At 35.4% G+C, this 21224-nt stretch overlaps 2 protein-coding genes across 2 annotated transcripts; both read left to right on the plus strand.

Annotated features, from left to right (window-relative positions):
- LOC149392225 (cytochrome P450 CYP82D47-like) lies at positions 1 to 2323 on the plus strand. The gene is made up of 2 exons (XM_089620133.1): positions 1 to 812; positions 1598 to 2323. The coding sequence occupies exons 1-2, from the start codon at positions 57 to 59 to the stop codon at positions 2216 to 2218; spliced, it is 1377 nt and encodes a 458-aa protein (XP_089476259.1). The 5' UTR covers positions 1 to 56; the 3' UTR covers positions 2219 to 2323.
- Positions 2324 to 5472: 3149 nt separating this feature from the next.
- Positions 5473 to 8554, plus strand: LOC149392226 (cytochrome P450 CYP82D47-like). The gene is made up of 2 exons (XM_089619501.1): positions 5473 to 6469; positions 7727 to 8554. The coding sequence occupies exons 1-2, from the start codon at positions 5501 to 5503 to the stop codon at positions 8354 to 8356; spliced, it is 1599 nt and encodes a 532-aa protein (XP_089475627.1). The 5' UTR covers positions 5473 to 5500; the 3' UTR covers positions 8357 to 8554.
- Positions 8555 to 21224: the final 12670 nt, after the last annotated feature.

Below are 21224 nucleotides of genomic sequence, written 5' to 3' on the forward strand. Positions count from 1 at the left end.
GATGAACTACAATAAACGAGATTACAATCAGCTAAACCAAAACCACAACTATACACATGAAACCTGCCACGTCACACATGATCTCCAATACCCACAAAGGCCTGGTGATAAGCAGCTCCGAGATTGCCAAGGAGTGTTTCACAACCAACGACTTGGCTTTGGCCTCGCGGCCGAGTTTGCTAGCTGCGAGGGTCATGGGATACAACTACGCCATGTTCGGCTTGTCACCACATGGCCCGTTTTGGCGTGAGATCTGCAAGATCTCGACCATCGAATTGCTCTCGAACCACCGGCTCGAGATGCTCAAACATGTCCGAGCCTCCGAGGTGAGCGTATCCATGAAGGAGCTTCACCAACACTGGATGGATAATAAGAGCGATTTGTCGAGCCGCGTCTCGGTGGATATGAAGCAGTGGTTTTCGAACCTGACTCTCAACGTGATCCTCAGAATGATTGCTGGTAAGCGTTACTCTTTCACCGGAGGTAGCGACCGTGACTCGAGCGAATCGAGATTGGTTCAGAAGACGATAAACGACGTCTTTAGTCTCATTGGGCTATTCGTGCCCGGAGATGCGATTCCTTGTCTCGGGTGGTTGGATTTGGGAGGCTACGAGAAGGCTATGAAGAAAGTATCGAAGGATTTGGATCTTATCTTTAGTCAATGGCTCGAAGAGCACAAGCTTAAGAGAGAAGCGATGAGCGGTGTTGATAATAGAAAAGAGCGAGACTTCATGGATGTCATGCTCTCTGAGCTTGACGGCTCTAGCTTTGCGGATTATGACAATGATACAATCATCAAATCTACAATTATGGTACGTACCCTATATATATATATATATATATATATATATATATATATATATATATATAACTGAGAATCGCGCGTTTGCGCGTGGAATTTTATTTTATAACAAGGTAAATAAGTGCCAGTATTTGTTCCAAAAACTGTTGATTAAGTAATATATTATGCTGTTAACAAATCATACTCGAAAAAATCAATCAAAGTTTTAATATTTTAATGCTTTTCAAATTCTCTATTATGGTGCTTTAAAAACTCAGAATATATGACTTTTAAATGAAATGTCTTTTTTACGAATTTATATATTTAATATTAGTATATTGTTACTAATATGAAGGCAAGAGAAAGTGAAGAAACAAAACTGTCCCATAAGTAGATTACATATCATCAATTTTATAAGAGCAAAACATTATTTACAGGAATACAATACTATTAGTTTTGCATATCTATAAGCCTAATATTACTATTGAGCTTATAGAGATTACCGTCGGTAGTATTTTAAAATTGAGTCTATATTAGTCATATTTATAATTTCACTTATTATATAGTCAATGTTTCAACGTGAATTTACACGTGTAAATTGACGTAAATATCTCACATTTTTATTTTAATTAAAGGGAAAACCAAGAATATCACGTCATCTTTATGGCTATTTATCCGAGATTTACGAAACGTTGGCTATATATAGCAATCTCAAACGTTTTAGTTAACTAATTACCTAATTTTTTGTTTTAATTTTTCCTAAAATATGTTTTTATGTCAAACTCAAATGTGGTTAAAAAATCAATACTTTTACAGAATCTAATTGCCGGAGGTACAGACACGACCACAGTAACGTTGACATGGGCGATATCACTAGTGCTGAACAACCGCGGGGCGCTGAAAAAGGCCCAAGATGAACTTGACCGCAGTGTCGGCAAGACCAGAGTTGTTGACGTGTCAGACATCCATGAGCTTCCATATATTCAAGCAATCATCAAAGAGACTCTTCGGCTATATCCTGCGGCCCCACTATCTGCACCGCACCTTGCCACCAAAGATTGCACTGTCGGCGGCTACCACGTGGCAAGAGGAACCCAAGTCCTTACTAACCTCTGGAAGATCCAAACCGACCCGGTTTTGTGGCCCGAGCCTCTTGAGTTTAGGCCCGAGAGGTTTCTCACGACAAACAGTTATGTTGACGTTAGGGGTCAACATTTTGAGATGATTCCGTTCGGAAGCGGAAGAAGAGCTTGTCCGGGCATTTCCTTTGCCCTCCAATTGCTGAACTTGACGCTGGCTAGGTTTCTTCAAGGGTTTGACATCTCTACCCCGCTAAACGACGACATTGATATGACAGAGAGCTTTGGGCTCACCAATCTCAAAGCCACTCCGCTTGATGTTCTCGTCAAGCCTCGCTTGCCTTCGGAGCTCTATTGATAACTCTTAAGTGTGTCGTACTTACAATACGTATGAGAATGTATTATACATTACGATTTGGGTATGAGAAAAGATTTGTCTTTAAGTGAATGAGTGGACTTTATTGTCGATCTATTTCCAGTTTATTGATAATTGATAATAAAGAATATAATATTGTACCATAATAATGGTCTGAATAATCAGTCTCTGTCTCTGCTAGATGTCCCTCTAGCCAAAAGACGCATGCATAAATCTATGTAATTGCATTAGTAAATTCATCGATTGCACTTTCATATAGCTTCAAAATTGTGAATGTATTCTCTTAGTCTATTTTTACATGTTGTGTGCAAATTTACCGACTAGAGGCTGTAATTTGGTATGCATAGAAATTTATGGTTCGACAATCTGATTTTTCCGGACTAAATAAAAAAGAGGATGAGGAGGCTTGGACTTTACGGTATAAACCTTTCCAATTTTTGAAATTTCACCAAGAGTTTTGTCACTTTCTCTGTTATTTTTGCCTTAGGTTTTCCAGGTTAAATCTGTGTCCTATAGTTTTCGTCTTCAATTTTTGTTTTGGGCATAAAATTCAATTTTCTTTTACAATTCATATCACTTTTAATTGTTAGTATTAGTTTTTTTTTTTTACATAAGATTTACTCTACATAATCAAATTAATCCGTTCATAGTAAAATAAAAAAAATCTAAACTAATCTTATCTATATTTTTACGACGCTCTAATATTTATATCAATTGATACATGATCGATAAATAGAACACAAATAAGTAGATAATTTGGATTGCATATTTAGATTCTGATAGCAATAAATACTATATTTTATGACAAGTTTTTCTAAAGTATTGTATTTTATGACAATTTTATCACATAATATTATTTTTGTGACAAGTATAAACATAGAATTTGTCATAAAATCATCAACAAGTCTAAGAAACTTGTCACAAAATCGTCAAGTAACCCATTTTTTTTATAAAATTCTAATAGGCCTAAATCATTTGTATAGATTATATATCATCCATAACTACTTATAAAAAACATTAAAAAAAAAAAAAAAAAACTTGGATAAGTTTTTTTGGGAATACTTTCGTTACAAATCTCAAATAATACATATGTCAAATAAACAATTTTTTTATTTTGGTAAAATCATCCAAGAGGATATTATTCATGTTCAACTTTCCAAACAATAGACGGTGGATCCAGATTCATATCAACATTACATGATATAAGCCCACCTTTTGCTTAGTTGCTTATCTTTCGTACAGTAATAAATTGACAGTTATTAATTAGCATATTGACTTTATATAACGTAAACTTAAGCTCAATAACTTGTACTACTCTTCCTTTAAAAGAAGAAAAAAAGAAAAAAAGAAAAACGCAACAGCAAGAATTATACTATTCCTCATATGATATGTCGCACACTGAGGTGTTGAACTGTTTGAGGTGATCGCCGCTATGGTGTGTTGCCTGATGTGGGTGTTGGTGTCAAAATTATGACTGCGTTTCACTGCTCCCATGTGTGTATGTTTATTTTTTTTTTTTTTATATTTATGATCGATGGGTTTTATTTTATTTTCAATTAAAATTGGGGACTGTATTCTAAACCTTGAATTATATTATTGATTGTTAGATAAATAGTCTTATAAACATAATAAAATTATTATATAATTAATTTTTAAGTAAATAGTCATTTTTTATTAGAATGATCAAATTTACGTAAATATCCAAATTTACGTAATACACAAAAGAGTATATATATGAAATACTCAAATTATCTACATAATTACACATCACTATTGATCTATAATTAACGAAATATTGATTATTTAAAAAATCACAAACTTTTAATAGTTTAGTTATTTAGAAATTTGATATAATATATATATATATATATATATATATATATATATATGTTAAGAGAAACTTACGAACATGGCTGCTCTTTCCAAAAAAAAAAAAAAAAAAAACAAAAACAAAAAAGGAAACTTTGGAGTTATTGAATTTTCAACGGAGAGGTGAGAATTTTTCTGTTGATAGACACTTGTAATTGTTTGGTTAAAAGGAAAATAAGAAAGATTTTGAGGGATTGTGAACGCAACGATTCATCATTTTTAATCCTTTCAATTTTAGAATTTTTTTTATTTTTTATAAATATCTTTTAAACAATCTATGTTTCCATTGTTCTTTTCTTTCTATTAGCATACCCAAAATAAAAAAATAAAAAAAAATTGATCCTTACTCTTGTTTCTATTTTTTTCTCTTATAAAAAAAAATCCATCCATTCTCAGTCAATCCTTCTTACCAAATAAGGGCTTAGTCTTTTGGGTATCAAGACGCGGATCTACACTTAGCCGATCTTAGATTTTATATTTTTTAATTCAAAGGAATTCTAAAAGCACAATATGAATTTATAACCAAATTACTATGGAGGGGTAATTGAAGTTGAACAGTCCCATATTTTGAACGTGTCGTTCTACCATATTATGTAATATTTTTTGTCCTGTATGTCAAGAAATTGATGCAAGCTCCGTTGATAATTGAGCGTCAAGCGTCTGCTACAAGAAATGAAAGTTTTTACTGTCAATAGTCGAAGTTCATTTTATTGGTTACAATTAAATATGCAGTCCTAATTGACTGTTGGTAGATATTCTAGAATCCTTTTGAATTATGTGCAGATGATTTTTGCATATTTTAAAATGAATAATTCTTAAATAGCGTTATACATAACGAGGTTTTCTTCTCCTTTTTTGTTTTCCTTATCCTTACAAGTTAGAAGACGTAATTAGGAGACGTCATGAAGATCGACTTATATGACCATGGACTAGGTACGTCATGGAGATGGACTTACCTGCTCGATAAAAAAATAAGGATAAGTTTGTATGCCTAAGCTTACAGCAGATTTTACTCCTGATTTGACAGTGAGCAATATAGTGCATGAGTAAATAATTGATGAAAAACAACATATTTCAGCGGTGGAAGTGCTAGATGTATTGATATTTGATAATGTGTTTGACCAACTTTGAAATACTAGCGGTGCATATATGTTTATCGATTAGCTAGCAAGTTTTGTCTTATACGCCACGTATAAGTCAATATTTTGATCAATTCTTTTTTTTTTTAATTTCATTCATACGTAATAAATAATCAATTGTATTGGATACTTAATTAGGTAGTCAAGTGTTTTTGTTTGCTTGCTAACCAAGAAACGTGAGACTCCCAGAGTCTTTTTTTTTCTTATAAATATATCACAAATGTAACACAAGATCATATCTAAAAAAAAAGGAATAATGACCTTTTCACTTCATCTATACGATACTATAAGCTTTTCAATGATATTTCTACCATGTAGTATAGTACTCCTTGTTATACTCTACTATTATTATTGTTTATCTGGAAAGTGGCTGGTTTCCAAGGACAAAGTCACAGCCCCTGAGGTCTCTGGAGGATGGCCTATATTTGGCCATCTTTCCCTGCTAAAAGGCCCAACACCTTCCCATAAAACACTAGGCAAGCTAGCGGATAAGTATGGCCCGATATTCTCCATCCGACTCGGGTCCCACAGAGGCCTGGTCATAAGCAGTTCCGAGATGGCCAAACAATGCTTCACAACCAACGACTTAGCCATGGCATCGCGGCCGGACTTGATTGCCGCCAAGCATTTGGGCTACAATAATGCCATGTTCGGCTTCACGCCCTACGGCCCATTTTGGCGGGAGATTAGAAAAATCTCAACCGTCGAATTGCTCTCGAACCACCGGCTCGACAAGCTCAAACACGTTAGGGTCTCCGAGGTGGCGAGTTTCTTGAAGGACCTGCACAAACAGTGCACTGGTGAATCAAGCCACGTCACGGTGGAGATGAAGCAGTGGCTTTGGGACCTGACTCTCAACGTTGTCCTCAGAATGGTTGCCAGTAAGCGCTACTCTTCTTCGGCCACCATTAACAATCACGACGAGAAAGAGTTGAATTTGGTTAAGAGTGCGATAACGGAGTTCTTTAGGCTTGTAGGGCTATTTGTGCCCGGAGATGCGGTTCCTTGGCTTGGGTGGTTGGATTTAGGAGGCTACGAGAAGGCCATGAAGAAAGCGTCAAGGGATTTGGATGGAATTCTCAGCAAGTGGCTGAACGAGCACAAGCTCAAGAGCGGAGTTGGGGATAGAAACGAGCGAGACTTCATGGATGTGATGCTTTCTGAGCTTGACGGCTCTACCTTTGCGGGCCATGAGAATGATACAATCATCAAAGCCACAATCATGGTACGTGCATGTTTATTATATCTTACCTAACATGCTTTTGCAACTTAAAGATCATTAGATCATTAAGGTAATTGAAAATTTGACAGAAAATTAAAACAAAATTGTGATAGAGAAAGTTATATATAAATCAAAATAAAGTTAGTTATTGTGTTTAAATTCAGGGTATTTTTTTGAGGAAATATGGATTTTTTTTTTTTTTTTTTTTATCAGTTTTCTAACATATATATTTAGGGGGAAAGGGAAAATGTCAAAAAAATATTATAAAGGTTAAATTATAATAAAATAATATCAAATGGTTAAATTTCAATCTAAGAAGTGTTAATATATTTTTTTTTATACGCTAAGCTAAAATTTACAAATATAGAGAAATTTAGGAACCCTTAATTAATGAAATAACAAGGGACGGAGGAAAATTTATTAGATAAATAAAAAAAGAGAAGGACTAAAAGGAAATAAGAATATGGAAAATATCATGAGTATTCTTCGTGTTTAATCGAAATGCGAGATTTATCCCTTCGATTTCTAGAAATATCAGACATATCCCTTCAGTACTTTAATATAAATGACATATATCTCCCCTAAAAAATGTTATATTACAAATATCACTTTTTCGTTTATTTTTTTACAAAAAATAATTTGAACTCTCCAAAATACCCTTAACAGATTAAATATTTATTTACCATGTTATTAAAAAAATCAAAATCCCTCTTTATAAAAAGAAATCCTTAACTTTTTATGAAGAAATTTTCTTAATTTAATTTTTTTGTATATAGAATAGAAAATAAAAAAATTATTTCATTAAGGGTATTTTGGGGAGTTCAAATTTTTTTTTTGTAAAAAATAAACGAAAAGGGTGATATTTGTAATATAATATTTGTTAGGAGACGTATATGTCATTTATATTAAATTGAATGGATATGTCTGATATTTCTAGAAATTGAAGGGATAAATCTCGCATTTCGATTAAACACGTGGAATACTCTTGATATTTTCTCATAAGAATATGATATATGACACATACGTCAAATAGTATAAGCATATATTGTATTTCTCATACCTTAACCCTATTGGTACCTAGGGTGAAAATGTGGGAGGAATAAAATACTTAAAGAGATGATTATGATCTAGAGTCAAACACGGTTTTGGTCGAAATTATCTGTCAAGTAAAAAATTGATAGAAGTTAATTTTAACTAGTTTAAAAAATAAAACCATTAAGCCCAGGCAATAAATTAGGGTTTTTTCCATGTATTTCACAGAATTTGATAGCTGGGGGTACAGACACAACAACAGTAACCCTAACATGGGCCATATCACTCTTGCTAAACAACCGCGACGCACTGAAAAAGGCTCAAGACGAACTCGATCGCTGTGTCGGCAAGAACAGAGTCGTTGATGTCTCAGATGTTACCGAGCTTCCGTACATCCAAGCAATAGTCAAAGAGACTCTACGACTATACCCCGCGGCCCCACTTTCGGGGCCCCACATGGTCACAAAAGACTGCACCATCGGCGGCTACCATGCCCCCAAAGGCACTCGGGTCATCACCAACCTCTGGAAGATCCAAACAGACCCGGCTCAGTGGCCCGATCAGCCTCTCGAATTCAAGCCCGACAGGTTTCTCACAGCCACCCACAGAGACGTCGACGTTCGGGGTCACAGTTTCGAGCTGATTCCGTTCGGCAGCGGAAGAAGATCTTGTCCGGGCATTTCCTTTGCACTCCAGTTTGTGAGCTTCACGCTGGCTAGGCTTCTCCAAGGGTTTGACATCTCAACCCCGCAAAACTACAGCGTTGATATGACGGAGGGTTTTGGGCTCACCAATCTCAAAGTGACTCCGCTTGATGTTCTCGTCAAGCCTCGCTTGCCTGCTGAGCTTTATGCATAATATATAATAATAATAATAATAATAATAATAATAATGTATCGTATGCATTTGGCTGTATGATTTTGCACTAGTAAAAGCGTATCGTAAGTTTTGATTTCCTTGTTGGTAGGAGTGGAACATATCGTTGTCTGTAATAAATAGTTATGGAAAAGAATTGTGTTGTTAACTCGTTGTAGGTGTTGTTTTCTTGTTCTTGTTTTGGAGAACTTTTACCATTATATAATTGAGTTCTAAAAGCGACTAGTTTAGAAACAACTAATTGATTCTTAGTTCATCATAAAGAATTATCTTGCTGCATCCGCTGCAGGTGAGACGCTTACTGTTGGGCCAATTTCAACCACAGAACTTACGAAAAAAAAGGAGATGTTTTAATTATTGGAATGTCTTTAAGGTTAGCTTTTCTATTTATATCCAATTTACTCTTCAAACTTACACCTTTTGGTTGTAGATGTTTGTGACCACCGTTGTCCTAGAATGGTTGCCGCTTAGCTTTACCATTCTCTATCGTACCGTAATAAAAAATGACATGACTTTGTGAATTTCTAGTAGATTTGATCCAACTAGCCAGACAAAACTTTTTCTGACCGCCTTTGCTTTTTTTTCCTTTATTTTTTAAATATATTACGTGTATTCGGATTTTGCTCTGAATATCTTTTTAAGTAATTAAGCTAACTTGTTAAATAGTGAATCTTTCATGAATTACAAATAAATAAATATTTGAATAATATAGACAATTTGAATATTTTATATATATTCTTTTATGTATTTACGTAAATTTAGCAATATTAATAATTATAAATAACAAAAATTTGCTCTATAATAATTTTATTATATTTATAACACTACATTTCTAGCTAATCCTTTTAAAAATTTCCTTAGCCTTTTTATTACTTTATTATTTAATTCAATTGTACTTTGAGATAAGGACTCTATAAAAGTCTTGAATCATTTTTTTTATTTTTAGAAATAAAATTTAAAGGCGGTTGCCTTTGTTTGTGTTTCTTGTAATCTAGCGTAACTATCCGAGTCTTTTTCATATACATAAACATATTAAAACACGCAACTAAAGTGAAACATCAAAGCAGATCATATCTAAAGAATTAAACAAACATTAGCTGCAATAAGCTACCTTGTAGTGCAGTATTATAAGCTTTTTAATGGTATTCCTACCTTGTAGAGCAGTATTCTTCGTGATATCCTATTATTGTTAATGTTTTAGTAGGAAGTGGCTGGTTTTTCCGAAGATAAAGTTACACCCCCTGAGGCCTCTGGAGGATGGCCTAAATCTGGCCATCTTTACTTGCTCAAAGGCCCAACACCTTCCCATAAAACCCTAGGCGCGCTTGCGGATAAGTACGGCCCGATATTCTCAATCCGAATCGGGTCCCTCCGAGGCCTCGTGATAAGCAGCTCCGAGATGGCCAAACAATGCTTCACGGCCTGACTTGATCTCCGGGAAGCATTTCGCCTACGACACCGCCATGTTCGGTTTCGCGCCCTACGGCCCTTTTTGGCGGGAGATTCGAAAGATCTCCACCGTCGAATTGCTCTTGAACCACCGGCTTGAGATGCTCAAACACGTTAGGGTCTCCGAGGTGGAGAGTTTCTTGAAGGACCTGCACAAACAATATGCACTAATGAATCAAGCCACGCGCGGTGGAGATGAAGCAGTGGCTTTCGGACCTGACTCTCAGCGTTGTCCTCAGAAAGGTTGCCGGTAAGCGCTACTCTACGTGTGACGATCACGAGGTGAAAGAATCGAGAACGGTAAAGAATGCGATAAGGGAGTTCTTTAGGCTTCAAACTGACACTGGTGTTGAAATCAAATAAAGAAACATACCTGTATAACCAGAAACACCACACGCCACTATGTATTTCGCAAGTAACATGACTGAAGAATTGCATTTTTAATGCTTAACTGTCACACATCATTATCAATATATGAAGGAAGCAGCTGCGAATTTGCATTTAAAATTCTAATGTCCTTCTCAGAAACAGGACACTCAATCACACCACACCCTGTATAGGTTAAAAAGAAATAGAAATGGTCATCGGTCTAATAAGACTGCGAAATAATACAAATATACCACAGGAGAGACCTTGCCTTGATTTTGTGCAAGAGTTCAAGATCAATACCCAGCAAGCAGAGGGGACAGCCCTCGTCTTTAAATCAATTTCACAATCTAGAGCAGAGCCCCGAGGGATCAGATGTCTGCAATTATAAGTTATATAATTGGATTTAAAAAATTTCCTTGGATGAGGAAGAAATGACTGAGCTATACACCTCTACATAGCAGAGGCCATGTAGATCATATGTTTTTATGAAAATCATTACTTCGTGAATTCCAACCTACTCGACCGAAAGGTACATCCACTTGATGTTGCGTACACAAGACCCTTGACGGGGAATAGAAAGCATTCCATAGACCTCTTTGTAGCAAAAACTTTGCAAGTAAATAGCAGTTTGCTTCAAGCCTACAAAAATATAGATCGAAAATAAGAGAGAGAGCAATAATCAATGAAATTTAAATCAGACCAAAAATGTATATAACCCAGTAATAAAGGGAAAGAGATAGTCCACGTGGGACATGATTAGACTAGTAATAGACCAATAGGAAAGTAGAAAGAAATAGAGTGCCACGTAGACTATGCCTTAACACTTTTTAATATTTTTTCAAATTATTGTTAATATATTAACATAAGGTTTATTCTATTGTTAGTATTATTATTAGTTTTTGTACACTGCAGTAGTATAATTTGTTTAAATCTCTATATAATGTTCATATCAATCTATTATGAAATAAACAGAAAATATTACTCTTACCTATCTTTTCCTTTACTTCACCCACACACTATATATTTTCTACATCAACCGAGGCAACATAGCACCTGTAGAGAAACTCCGGATTGAATATTGAGATTCTAATAACATAAGAATAAAAGAATAGCCATACTGTCTGTGTCTGGTAAATAGAAAAATATATTAGTTAAGATTTTAAATAATACCCACCGAACATTTAATGTGAATGTGTAATTTCAAATTTACTCTTATCCTTCAAAAAAAAAAAATCAGAATAAGCAGTAATTAATAAATATGGACCATAACTAATGATGTCACAAAATAGGTAAGAATCTGATTGACCACTAATAAAATAACTATGAGTGATGTAATTTAAATAGAAAATAAATATGAGGATTTTAGCATAAACAGAAGATAAAAAAAATCTATTAAAAGTTAAAATAAAGTTGGATAGGAGATGAGTTGTTGTTGAATGTGACATCTATAAAACGTTTTACTTACTAACTTATTCCATTCCTGATTTTTGCGACGTCCACACTAAACCATTGTTTCCTTGCAGCAAATATATTGAAATAGACAAAATGTAAGAAGCGATGTCCCTTACGGGTTTAGCTTTAGAAAAATGCCACCGTAATGATGTTGAAAAAACATAATTATTCCACCGCAATATGATGGCGTGTTTTAACTTAAAACTTCAACAACGATGGTCATATCTGTGCGGTGATCATATTGTTGTTGACCACGTAAACAATCAACGACTCTTATAGCCAGGTTTTTGTCGATACTTTAGGTTAAGAAAACAATTTGAACAACTCTTCTAGGCGGTTTGTTCGATAGCTACGGCTAGAAATCTGACACTAATCTACTATAAATACAGCCTGTGACGAAATATGTCTGATCATACGATCACTATAATTATAATAATAATGGCTTCTTCACTACTTCATTGTGATTTAAGATCATTAGTGATGATTCTACCATTTAGTATAGCACTCTTAGTAATATCCTACACTAATCTATTTTTACATGTTGTGTGCAAATTTACCGACTAGAGGCTGTAATTTGGTATGCATAGAAATTTATGGTTCGACAATCTGATTTTTCCGGACTAAATAAAAAAGAGGATGAGGAGGCTTCGACTTTGCGGTATAAACCTTTCCAATTTTTGAAATTTCACCAAGAGTTTTGTCACTTTCTCTGTTATTTTTTGCCTTAGGTTTTCCAGGTTAAATCTGTGGTCTATAGTTTTCGTATTCAATTTTTGTTTTGGGTATAAAATTCAATTTTCTTTTACAATTCATATCACTTTTAATTGTTAGTATTAGTTTTTTTTTTACATAAGATTTACTCTACATAATCAAATTAATCCGCTCATAGTAAAATAAAAAAATCTAAACTAATCTTATCTATATTTTTATTTAGATTCTGATAGCAATAAATACTATATTTTATGACAAGTTTTTCTAAAGTATTGTATTTTATGACAATTTTATCACATAATATTATTTTTGTGACAAGTATAAACATAGAATTTGTCATAAAATCATCAACAAGTCTAAGAAACTTGTCACAAAATCGTCAAGTAACCCATATTTTATAAAACTCTAATTTATCAAAACTTCAAAACTAGGCCTAAATCATTTGTATAAATTATCATCCATAACTAATTATGAAAAACATAAAAAAAAAACTTGGATAAGTTTTTTTTTTCCCTTTTTTTTTGGAATAATTTCGTAACAAATCTCAAATAATACATACGTCAAATAAACAATTTTTTTTATTTTGGTGAAATCACCCAAGAGGATATTATTCATGTTCAACTTTCCAAACAATAGACGGTGGATCCAGATTCATATCAACATTACATGGTATAAGCCAACCCTTTGCTTAGTTACTTATCTTTCGTACAATAATAAATCGACAGTGATTAATTAGCAGAGCATTGACTTATATATAAACGTAAACTTAAGCTCAATAACTTGTACTACTCTTCCTTCAAAAGAAGAAAAAAAGAAAACCGCAACAACAAGAATTATACTATGAGAAATTGCCTCATCTACTACCAAAACAATAATTTTTTTCAATTTCTCATCAAAACCATAATTTGGCCAAAAATGCCACTAACTCATTTGTACAATTACCATTTTACCATCAACTACATTTTCTCTTACAATCACTAACCAACTCACACCAACTCGTTTTAATGAGCAAATATTTAAGTCTGAAACATTTTCTCTCTCTCTCTCTCTCTCTCTCTCTCTCTCTCCTGTAAATCTCGTCCAAGGTCGGTCACCCATGAAAGCCCCACTCAAGCATTGAAATCCTCTGCTTCTAAAAACCCACACCCAAGGGTTTCAATGCTTAGGTGTGGGTTTTTAGAAGCAGAGGGTTTCAATGCTTAAGTGGGGGTTTCATGGGTGACCGACCTTGGACGAGATTTACAGGAGAGAGAGAGAGAGAGAGAGAGAGAGAGAGAGAGAGGAAGAGAAAATGTTTCAGACTTAAATATTTGCTCATTAAAACGAGTTAGTGTGGGTTGGTTTGAGATTGTAAGGAAAAATGTAGTTGATGGTAAAATGGTAGTTGTACAAATGAGTTAGTGGCATTTTTGGCCAAATTATGGTTTTGGTGGGAAATTGGAAAAAGTTATTGTTTTGGTAGTAGATGAGGCAATTTCTCTTATACTATTCCTCATATGATATGTCGCACACTGAGGTGTTGAACTGTTTGAGGTGATCGCCGCTATGGTGTGTTGCCCATGGGTGTTGGTGTCAAAATTATGACTGCGTTTCACCTCTCCTATGTGTGTATGTTTTTTTTATTATTATTATTTATGATCGATGGGTTTTATTTTATTTTTTAATTAAAATTGAGCGGGGGGTAGAAAAAACCTTTCTCACTGATTATAGTTTTGGTATAATTCTATTGAAAAAAATCAAATAAATTATATTATTGTTGATCATTGAGCTAATACCTAAGAGCAACCGACTGTATTATAAACCTTGAATTATATTATTGATTGTTAGATAAATAGTCTTATAAACATAATAAAATTATTATATAATTAATTTTTAAATAAATAGTCATTTTTTTTATTATAATGATCAAATTTACGTAAATTTGGAGTAATACACAAAGGAGTATATATATGAAATACGCAAATTATCTACATAATTACACATCACTATTTATCTATAATTAACGAAAGATTGATTATTTAAAAAATCCCAAACTTTTAATAGTTTAGTTATTTAGAAATTTGTTATATAATATATATATATATATATATATATATATATATATATATATATATATGATAAGAGAAACTTACGAGCACTGCTGCTCTTTCCCAAAAAAAAAAAAAAAAAAAACAGGAAACTTTGGAGTTATTGAATTTTCAACGCGTTAGGTCTTGTTTGGTAGAGAAGAAAGGAGAGGCGGGAATTTTTCTATTGATAGACACTTGTAATTGTTTGATAAAGAGGAAAATAAGAAAGATTTAGAGGATTGTGAATGCACCGGATTCACCATTTTTAATCCTTCCAATTTTAGAATATTTTTTTTATTTTTTATAAATATATCTTTTAAACAATCTATGTTTCCATCGTTCTTTTCTTTCTACCAGCATACCCAAAATAAAAAAATAAAAATAAAAAATTGATCCTTACTCTTTTTTTTTTCCTCTTATAAAAAAATCCATCCATTCTCAGTCAATCCTTCTTACTAAATAAGGGCTTAGTCTTTTGGGTATCAAGACGCCGATCTGTTTGTAATGAATTAGTATTGCTTACGTGTAATTCTGCTGCTGACATGTATGGACTATAAAACCATAATACTCTGTTATGGTCAAATCAAGAGAATAATAATAACATTCTCTAAAGATATTATTCTCTCGTCTTCTCTCTCTCTCTCTTCTCTTTCATGGTATCAGAGCCATTCTAGGGTTCATACCTATCTCAATGGCGAACTCAAATTCATCAATCAACGTCAACACAAATGGCGTCTCTTCCTCAATGTTTCAATCCACACCAATCTTCTCGCCTCACCTGAATCCACTATCTCTGCGCTTGGATCGCAACAACTTCGTGCTATGGAGGTCTCAAGTTCTGCCTGCAGTTCGTGCTCATGGATTTGAAGAAATCCTACTCGGAACTGCTGTGATTCCTTCTCAATTCGTTGAAACCAGCACAGATTCAACTCGCTCAGCTCCACAGCCAAATCCAGAATTCCAGAACTGGCGTCGATACGACCAATTTCTGATGAGCTGGCTTCTCGCTTCAATTTCTGAGACTCAGCTTGGACATGTGAGTCATTGTCAGACATCTGCAGAGATCTGGAGTGTGATTGGAAGAATCAACTCAACTCAGTCCAAAGCTCGTCTTCTTTAATTGCGCCTTCAGCTACAGACAATGAAGAAAGGATCTGCTACAATTGAGGAATACATTTTGAAGATGAAAAATGTTGTAGATGTTCATAACACATCAGGATCAATAATTTCTGATGATGAGCTCATACTCTACATCCTCGGAGGTGTTGGCCAAGAGTATGAGTCAGTGGTTGTGAATCTAACGTCCAGGCAAGGAGATCTGAATCTTCAAGAAGTTCAGTACATGCTTCAGTCTCATGAGATGCGAATTGAAGCCAACAATGTCGCTCAAGGCCTAACGAGCAACATGACTGCAAACTATGCTTATGCTGGAAGTAATCGAGGTCGTGGAGGTGCAAATCGAGGCTTATATCGTGGTGGAGGAGCTAATCGTGGAAGAGGCGGTAGAGGAGGTCGTGGATCTGGATCTGGTGGCAGAGGACGTCCTTACTGTCAACTATGTGGTCGTGTTGGACACACAGCAGTAAAATGCTGGCACAGATTTGATCAAAACTTCCATGGTGCAAGTGATGAACACCAGACTCAAGCTCATCAGAGTCAACTGCAGTCAGACAATCAGTCAAGCTTTGATCAGTCACAATCAAGCAATGATGAAGCATGGTACAGTCCTTGCACACATGATCCACACTCGAACAATTCAGTTCAGCCATAGGCACACACAGCTAGCTCTTCATGCTATCTTCCTGGCAAACCTGAACCAGCATGGTACTTAGACAGTGGAGCTACCAATCATGTCACTGCTCAGCTTGACAACCTCTCAGTTCAGTCAGACTGCAGAGGAAATGGAAAGCTAGCTGTAGGTAATGGTTCTCTACTTGACATTTCTCATATTGGTGACTCATTATTGCATTTTCCTGCCACACAATCCAAACTCAAACTAAAAAACATCCTTCATGTCCCTGACATTTCCAAAAATCTGCTTAGCATATCCAAGTTCACTCGTGATAACCGTGTCGTTATTGAATTCAATAGTGAATCGTGTCTAATCAAGGATGAACGCAATGGACGTGTCTTAGCAAGAGGATATCTGAGGAATGGTCTCTATCAGTTGTGTCTGTCTCCTAGTAAAGTTGTGCAAGTCAAAACAAGTCTCAAAGCTCAGAAAGTCTGCAATCTTAGTAGTCAACAAAATTTTAGAAGTTCTGCTCAATGTAAAAACCTATGTACTCAGTCAGTTTCAAACCTATCCACAAACTCTGTTTCTGTGTGTAATAAGACTGGTTTAAAGTCATCTGATGTAATTCTTTGGCATAGAAGGCTTGGCCATCCTTCTAGTTCTGTTCTAAAACTTGTAATGTCTTTCAGTCATAATGAAATTGCAAAGTTACCTCTATGTTCAGCCTGTGTTAGAGGAAAATTACATCAAAAACCGTTTCCAAAATCCATGTCTAAGTCATCTGCTCCTTTTGAGATTGTGCACTCTGATCTTTGGGGACCTTCACCAAAAATATCTCGTGATGGCTATAGATACTATGTTGTGTTTTTAGATGACTTTACCAGGTTTACTTGGCTTTTTCCCTTGAAATTAAAATCTGAAACCACACAGACTTTTCAACACTTCAATACCTTCATAGAAAGACAATTTACACACAAAATCAAGGTTCTTCACACAGATTGGGGTGGCGAATATCGTCCTCTAAAGCCTATCTTAGACAGCCTTGGCATAAAACACATTATATCCTGTCCATACATCCATCAACAAAATGGAATTTCTGAACGAAAACACCAGCATGTAGTTGAAACAGGCCTGTCATTACTTGATCAGTCAAAACTTCCTCTTCATTTTTGGTGGGATTCGTTTAGCACGGCTGTCTCCTTGATCAACATCCTGCCTACTCATGTTCTTCACAACAAGTCACCCTTTCAAATGCTCTATAACAAACAGCCAGATCTGTCAAGTGTCAAAACCTTCGGTTGTGCCTGTTATCCTTTTCTCAGACCATACAATCCTCACAAATTTGATTATCACTCTTCTAAATGTGTGTACCTAGGTCCAAGTCCTCTTCATAAGGGTTATAGGTGTCTACATCCAACTGGTCGTCTTTATGTTGTTCGTGATATTGTGTTTGATGAATCTGAATTCCCATATGATACCTTGTTCTCTAAGTCAAGTACTCCTGTTTCTTTCACAGTGCCTCAGTCAAATTGGATCATTCCAACACCTCTGTCCATTAAGTCTCAACTAAATGCTCCAAATCAGTCCTCTAGTACATCTCAAAGCACATCACTAAGCCTGTCTCGTACACCTACTCCTATCTACAACTATCCAGCTCAGCCTAGTCCTCATACACCTGACTGTCAATCCTCTCAGAGTCAACACCAACAGCCCATTCTTCCTACACCTGTCATTCCACCAAATCAACCCATTCAGTCAGCTCACCAAATGCTTACCAGATCAAAACATGGAATTTTCAAGCCAAAACTGTTCCTTGCTGACTATTTCACACCAGATACACCACTTGAACCACAAACAACCACTGAAGCCCTAACCATCCCTGAGTGGAAAAAGGCAATGCAATATGAGTTTGAGGCCCTTCTCAAGAATGACACTTGGGAACTGGTGCCTCTAGAACCAGATATGAATGTCATAACCACAAAGTGGGTGTTCAGAAACAAGTTTAAAGCAGATGGAGCTCTTGACAAACATAAGGCACGCCTGGTTGCTCGCGGCTTCCAACAAACAGCTGGCATTGACTATTTTGATACTTTCAATCCAGTGGCTAAGCACTCTACAATTAGAGTTATCTTCACTCTTGCCACGGTTTTTGGCTGGAGCATTCAACAAGTGGACATTAACAATGCTTTCCTAAATGGTGTTCTTCATGAAAAAGTGTTCACTGAGCAGCCACATGGATTTGTCAACGCGGCCTTTCCCAACCATGTTTGTCGTCTCAAGAAGGCTCTTTATGGCTTGAAACAGGCTCCAAGAGCCTGGTTTGACCAACTCAGTTCAGCTCTCACTGGGTTTGGTTTTGCCTCATCTGCCTCTGACAAGTCACTTTTCTTCAAGGGCACTGGTTGTGACATCATCTTGATTCTTGTCTATGTTGATGACATCCTGATCACGGGGGGTGATAGTGCAGCGATCAGAATGCTTGTCAACTCGTTGAACAGCCAATTTGCTCTTAAGGATCTAGGCCCGGTGAACTTCTTTCTTGGGTTTGAAGCAACCAAAAGAAAGGATGGCTATCATCTGACACAACGCAAATACACAGTGGATCTCCTCACCAAGACAAACATGCTGAATGCAAACCCAAGTCCTTCTCCAATGTGTCAGAACAAGAACTTGACAAAGGAGAGTGGAGTGGTTTTTGAAAATCCTCAGCTGTACAGGTCCACTGTGGGAGCTCTGCAGTATCTCACACTGACCAGGCCAGACATAGCCTTCTCAGTAAATAAATTGAGTCAATTTATGCAAGCTCCGACGAATGAACACTGGTGTGCCTGCAAGAGACTGTTGAGATACTTGAAAGGAACTCTTGATCGTGGTATTCAGTTCAGTCGTGAGAGTGCAATGGACTTGGTCTGTTTTTCAGATGCAGACTATGCTGGCTCTGTGGATGACAGACGCTCAACAACTGGGTACTGCGTGTTCTTAGCAGGGTGCCTGATCAATTGGTGTTCAAAGAAGCAAAAGGTGGTGTCCAGGTCTAGCTGTGAAGCTGAGTACAGAGCTGTGGCAGAAGCAGTGTCTGAGTTAACTTGGCTGAAACATCTGCTCAAAGAATTGAGGATTGGAGTTAATGGCCAGGCCATTCTCTGGTGTGACAATGTGGGAGCTGCTCAACTAGCAACAAATCCTGTTCATCATGCTAGGACTAAGCATGTTGAAGTAGACGTGCATTTTGTTCGAGAGAAAGTCATGGCCAAAGAAGTTGAAATCAGATATGTTCCATCAGCTCAACAAACAGCAGACATATTCACGAAAGCGCTTCCAGTTCCACGTTTCCAAGAACTGTGTGACAAGCTTACCTCCATCTGATGTGAGGCCAAGCTTGAGGAGGTGTGTTTGTAATGAATTAGTATTGCTTACGTGTAATTCTGCTGCTGACGTGTATGGACTATAAAACCATAATACTCTGTTATGGTCAAATCAAGAGAATAATAATAACATTCTCTGAAGATATTATTCTCTCGTCTTCTTCTCTCTCTCTCTCTTCTCTTTCACGATCTACACTTAGCCGCTCATTTTATATTTTTTAATTTAAAGGAATTCGAAAAGCTCAATATGAATTTATAACCAAATTACTATGGAGGGGTAATTGAAGTTGTACAGTCCCATATTATGAACGTGTCGTTCTACCATATTATGAAATTTTTTCGTCTTGTGTGTCAAGAAATTGATGCATGCAAGCTCCGTTGATAATTTTACAGTCGATATCGCACAAGTTTTTGCGAGCGTCAAGCGTCTGCTCCAAGAAATGAAAGTTTTTACAGTCAATAGTCGAAGTTCATTTTATTGGTTACAATTAAATTATTATGCAGTCCTAATTGACTGTTGGTATATTCTAGAATCCTTTTGAATTATGTGCAGATGATTTTTGCATATTTTAAAATGAATAATTCTTAAATAGCGTTATAGATAACGAGGTTTTCTTCTCCTTTTTTGTTTTCCTTATCCTTACAAGTTAGAAGACGTAATTAGGAGACGTCATGAAGATCGACTTATATGACCATGGACTAGGTACGTCATGGAGATGGACTTACCTGCTCGATAAAAAAATAAGGATAAGTTTGTATGCCTAAGCTTACAGCAGATTTTACTCCTGATTTGACAGTGCATGAGTAAATAATTGATGAAAAACAACATATTTCAGCGGTGGAAGTGCTAGATGTATTGATGTTTTATAATGTGTTTGACCAACTTTGAAATACTAGCGGTGCATATATATGTTTATCGATTAGGTAGCTAGTTTTGTCTTATACGCCTCGTATAAGTCAATATTTTGAACATTTTTTTTTAATTTCATTCATACGTAATAAATAATCAATTGTATATGGATACTTAACTCGGTACTCAAGTGTTTTTGTTTGCTTGCTAACCAAGAAACGTGAGACTCCCAGAGTCTTTTTTTTCCCTTATAAATATATCACAACATGTAACAAATGTAACGCAAGATCATATTTATTTGAACATGTAACAAATAATTTGAATTCTCCAAAATACCCTTAATAGATTAAATATTTATTTACCATGTTATTAAAAAAATCAAAATCCCTCTTTATAAAAAAAAATCCTTAACTTTTTATGAAGAAATTTTTTTAATTTAATTTTTTTGTATATAGAATAGAAAATAAAACATTATTTCATTAAGGGTATTTTGGGGAGTTCAAATTTTTTTTTTTTTGTAAAAAATAAACGAAAATGGTGATATTTGTAATATAGCATTTTTTAGGAGACGTATATGTCATTTATATTAAATTGAAGGGATATGTCTGATATTTCTATAAATTGAAAGGATAAATCTCGCATTTCGATTAAACACGAGGAATACTCTTGATATTTTCTCATAAGAATATGATATATGACACATACGTCAAATAGTATAAGCATATATTGTATTTCTCATACCTTAACCCTATTGGTACCTAGGGTGGAAATGTCGGAGGAATAAAATACAGATGATTATGATCTAGAGTCAAACACGGTTTTGGTCGAAATTATCTGTCAAGTAAAAAAT

This window comes from Urtica dioica, chromosome 7 (genome assembly GCF_054948205.1).
Source record: "Urtica dioica subsp. dioica isolate 48M chromosome 7, U.dioica_male_clone48M_v1_H2, whole genome shotgun sequence".
Taxonomy (NCBI): Eukaryota; Viridiplantae; Streptophyta; class Magnoliopsida; order Rosales; family Urticaceae; genus Urtica; species Urtica dioica.

Excerpts from the sequence above, each read along its gene's own strand:
- LOC149392225 (XM_089620133.1), top strand. The coding sequence starts at position 57 with ATGAAACCTGCCACGTCACACATGATCTCCAATACCCACAAAGGCCTG. Across the intron at positions 813-1,597 it reads TCATCAAATCTACAATTATG|AATCTAATTGCCGGAGGTAC; the intron begins GTACGTACCCTA and ends ATACTTTTACAG.
- LOC149392226 (XM_089619501.1), top strand. The coding sequence starts at position 5,501 with ATGACCTTTTCACTTCATCTATACGATACTATAAGCTTTTCAATGATA. Across the intron at positions 6,470-7,726 it reads TCATCAAAGCCACAATCATG|AATTTGATAGCTGGGGGTAC; the intron begins GTACGTGCATGT and ends TGTATTTCACAG.